Source organism: Sinocyclocheilus anshuiensis, unplaced genomic scaffold, assembly GCF_001515605.1.
Source record: "Sinocyclocheilus anshuiensis isolate Anshui unplaced genomic scaffold, SAMN03320099.WGS_v1.1 scaffold1002, whole genome shotgun sequence".
Classification (NCBI taxonomy): domain Eukaryota; kingdom Metazoa; phylum Chordata; class Actinopteri; order Cypriniformes; family Cyprinidae; genus Sinocyclocheilus; species Sinocyclocheilus anshuiensis.
Window position 1 is genome coordinate 351,490 of NW_015536514.1, and position 4,678 is coordinate 356,167.

The 4,678-nt window shown below is 37.1% G+C and overlaps 1 protein-coding gene across 1 annotated transcript in view; it reads right to left on the bottom strand.

The window, feature by feature from the left end:
* LOC107692334 (ankyrin repeat and SOCS box protein 1) overlaps window positions 1-734 on the bottom strand; it is a 6,431-nt gene extending 5,697 nt beyond the window's left edge. Inside the window, exon 1 of the mRNA XM_016491318.1 lies at window positions 537-734. Coding sequence (XP_016346804.1) covers window positions 537-618 — 82 coding nt within the window. The 5' untranslated portion in view covers window positions 619-734. The remainder of the gene's footprint in view (window positions 1-536) is intronic.
* Window positions 735-4,678: the final 3,944 nt, after the last annotated feature.

A 4,678-nucleotide genomic window follows, 5' to 3' on the forward strand; every position in this document is an offset into this window, starting at 1 on the left:
CAAACATTTAGTATGAGTTATTAAACCAAATTAACCATGGTTTTACTACAAATTAAACAACAACAAAAAAAACCACCATGGTTACTATAGTTAAACCATGATAACCACAAATTAAGCATGGTTTTGCTACACTAACCATAGTTTAACCATGTTTTTGTAGTAAAACTGTGGTTATACAAATGGTAATCAATACGCCAAAAAAACATGGTTACTACACTTTTACTATAATAAAACCATGGTTCATTTTCGTAAGGGTTTGGCGTTCCCCGAGAAACTGCTTCAGAACAGTTCTTTGGCAGCCGTCAAGTTGCGATTGTAATATAACGCTAACGTTAGGCCTACTTGCTTCAAACAAATAAATCGAGTTTCAGTAATTCAAGTGTTTTGAATATGAATATCTCGCTAGTGTTTGTTAGAGGCTTTTCAACAATTATGGCCTGAACAGTCCCTAATCGATCTACACTGAACATAATACTGTATGGCTCTAAAGCCTTTGTTCGTTCTGAAGTAAATGTTTTGACATAACGATACTGTACCAGCTGCAGTAGTGTTTGGGAGCTGTGGCTCAGGGACCGGTGGGACCTCAGCATCCCCTTCAAAATTCTCACCATCAGCCATTGTGTTTTGTAAGTCTACTTAAATAAATGTCTGCTCCGAGTGTCATAAACCACAATAAATGACCAATACTACTGCAAGAAGTGTCTGTGCTTTTTTTCTTAATGCTGTTTTTAGCAGCGACATGGACTCTCGGCTGCAGGACTGTACGAGCCGCTCTGATTGGCTGACTAGCAGTTGTCTGTCACAGGCTCATCTGGATTTAAGGTGGACTGTATACAAGTTAAGGTGAAAATACTTGAGTGTGGATTTGTGCGTTCTTATTTGATTCTTTGATCCCAAGTGACGTACAAATGGCAATAAAAAAAACAGAAACAACATATTCAAGGGATCCACCAGTACAAAGATGATTATAATGTACTTGACTAAATCACAGAATGAATAAGTGACGTGACATGTGGCCAAGTATGGTGACCCATACTCGGAATTAGTGCTCTGCATTTATCCCATCCAAAGTGCACACACACAGCAGTGAACACACACACACACACCGTGAACACACCCGGAGCAGTGGGCAGCCATTTTTTTTTTTTTGCTTGCATTTTTTTTTTAAATGTGCATGTAGAAATGTTGTGCAACTAGTGACTAGTTGCACTACAAATTGCTACATGCACATTTTGTCATTTAATGATTTATACGTGAAAATAATACAAGCAGGAGCAATTTATCCAAGAGAAACAATACAAATAGTGCTACTATATCATTTCCATAAGAGTAAATGCTAGCAGAGTAAACATATTTATGTTTGTACCTTTCTAAGCAATTTCATGTTTTATAAACTTGCATACGAGAGCCCCAAACCATATACATATTTGTATTATGATATATATAATGAATAAATAATTATCTATAATTATAATAATCAGCTAATAATTAAAATGTTATCTTTTAAATTGTATGCATATAGTATTTATTCACACACACACATAGTAATTATTAGTTATTACAAATACCACTTCAATAACAAATTATTAAATATATATATTTTTTTTAATTATGCTTTTTAGCTTTTTGAGTGGGAGTCCTGAACATGGAACATCAACATTTTTGACAGTTTTCCTGGGATGCATCCATATACTCACAGACCTTCTGCTCATTCATTCAGAGACGTGATGAGACCCAGAGCAGAGGAGGTGAGTGTAGATCTCAGTCCAGTCTCTTGAGGCTGAAGACAAAGCTTGAATGTCTTTAACTGTGGTAGGTGACTTGAGTCTGTCATTGTTGGAAGTTTATATTGAAGAGCCGCAGACGCATGCCGTATTGCTGCCTGACGACAGCTGAACCATGAACACTGGCCTACAGGCCTGAAAAATAAACAGCAAGCCCGACAGCCTTTTGTGTCTCTGAAGAGAACTGGACCGCAGGGAGATACAACACTCAACTCTCTAAAAAGTGTTCGGAGGGATCTTAACAAGTTGCTAGGGGATTTTGGGTGATTCTTAACATGGCTGAGGTGTTCTAAATTATTCTTTTTTTTTTATTTTTAGGATTGTTATGCAGTTGCTTGTGCACTGCTACAGTGTTCTTGGGTAGTTACTAGGTGGTTTTTAGATCAGGCTCTACTTTATAGTCTGCCAAGTCAAAAAAAAAATCAAACACCTCTTTTGAACAAGCCATGCAATTTGAGAACATGCTGAATTACACGCCTAAGTTTAATACTTATAGTTAGTGGTTTGTTTAAACCCCTAACCCTAAATATGAGCAATAGCAATAACGAATCGAGGTTTGCTTTTCAGAATGATCCTTTGTTAATAGCATTTTAATGACAGACTGGCTCTTCCTGGAGGTCACACACTAAAGCGTTTTCCTTGCTGGTTATGGTGCATTGAGTTCCTTTTGACCAGAAGTCCCATTAATAAGGCATAAAAAAAAGAGGATTTATTTCAATGTAGGAAACACAAGTTCCACCTGTTCACTGTTCTTCTTGCTAAAGCAGCACAATAATTTCTGACAGTCCCAAGGACCCTCCGGCTGGGGTTTTCTCCAGGGCCCACAGCAGGAGAACGCTCAGACAAAAGAGCCTCGCAGGGCACGTGGCCTGTTCCCTCTGGCCTAATCCAAACGTTCGCTCAGGGATCTCAGGCAGGTGCCCAGGTTTTTAAGTGCCTCCAAATCCTGATCTTAAACGGCCCGGTTGACTGTTACTCAATAGTATGTGCGTGTGAGCCTGCGGTGCAGCTGTTTCAAGCTCTGCCAGAATAAAAATCAAAACTGATGTGTTGATACAGGCTTTTAAAATGTTATTCAATGTTTTCGCTGCGTCCCACCGGGTCAGCTTTCCAGAAAGCTGTGTGTGACACGTTAAACACGTCCAGGCCTTTTTGTGAACTCATCAGAAACATTCACTTGGCATGTTTACCGCTGCTCTGAAATGCAATTCAAAACAGTCATTAAAATGTCGCAATGTTTACCTAATGGTGACGTGTGTCATTTTTGTGTCACTGGCACCACCAAACAGAATTGGAAAAATAATGACTATATTCTCCGAACCGCATGCACTGTAAAATGGTCACAATTTACACTTTTAACAGAAATGTAACTGTTTATTAGACTTCACTACAAAATTAATATTCATTTGTGGACTATGATACAAACAACATATACACAAAATGTACAGCAAATGGTAAAAATATTTATCCAAGAGAAACAATACAATATACAGTGTAAATGGTCGGCTCTTTTACAAAGTAAATGGAAACGCAAATATATTTTATCGACATTAAGAAGTTGATTTTACTTAAATAGCAAACTGTATTTTGTGTCATGGTGCACAGCTGATAATACTGATGTAGTATACAATCTGTATATTGAAGCCTGATTCTACTGACATTCATGCTGTGTGGTTTAGATGTAAAATTCATCTAGACACTGTTACAGTACCACAGTATCCATAAAGTGTGACTGGATATACATGCTGAAGATTTTCTAAATGTTGTGCTTGAGCAGCGGATTCAACTATTGCTTCATCTAACAGTTTTTCCTGTCATAACCTTATCAAAATAGAAATTTTCAATGTAATAATTGCTTCATGGCTCTCAGTTTGCAGCAGAGACCGCTCTCAACAGCCCTCTAAAAAAGTTTCTCAGTATGTTTTCTCAAATGAAATATCATTATTGATATGAATTTGAAATACACATATACATTTGATCAAGGTACATTTCTTGATTTATATGATAAATTGACTTAAAAGACATTTATGCAATCTCATCTCGTGTCTTTGAACATATATTAAAGGTGCAATAGGCGATTGTCTTCAGAAACATTTTTTGTTATGCTGGTTGAAAGTCTCTTCACATCCCGATAGCAATCATTAAGTTAAGTGGTCTAAATGTGTATTTATATATTCTGTGGAAGGCATAGGATCAAGAAATGCTCGTCCAATCAAAGCGCTCGGTTTAATATGCTTTCCTACCTGCCTGTCAACGTATGTATTAGCATACAACGGATGTCAGAATGACAGTTCTTGCGTGAACATTATAGGCCTATATATACCCAAGCCAATTTATTATTCCTTCCTTTTTGTCTTAGTGTTTAAAATATTTATTTTGAAACGAATAAATTAATTAATTAATTAAACAAACAGACTTACTGGGTGAGCAGGGTAGGCTATGACAGCTGTCATATCATACATGCCAGCTGATGCAAAGAATAGAATTTATATTTACACAGAAGAAAGCCCTGTCTAGACTCTGCCCCGGTATGAGTTGCGTCGAGCTATTCATTAGCCTGTTTTTTTGATGAAAAAAGATGAAATGTAGTTGCAATAAATGTGTTAAGAATCAATACAACTGCAGCAGCAGAGGACTATTGTTCTGCTGCGTGATACTGCGGAAGAACTGATGATGGCACGGTTTGATCTTCGGCTGACAAATCAGCAGAAAGGGGTGTTTAATTCCCACCCATGTGCAGAAATTGAATATTCAAGCTGTTTATTCATTTTTCTACCCCTGAATGAAAAACGAAAATTTAAGCTGAATTATTGTTCCGCTGAAAGGAGCCGTTTTCTAATTTTTCTACTTTCAATATTAAATAAAAAAATGAATGATCGAATGATACTCGGATT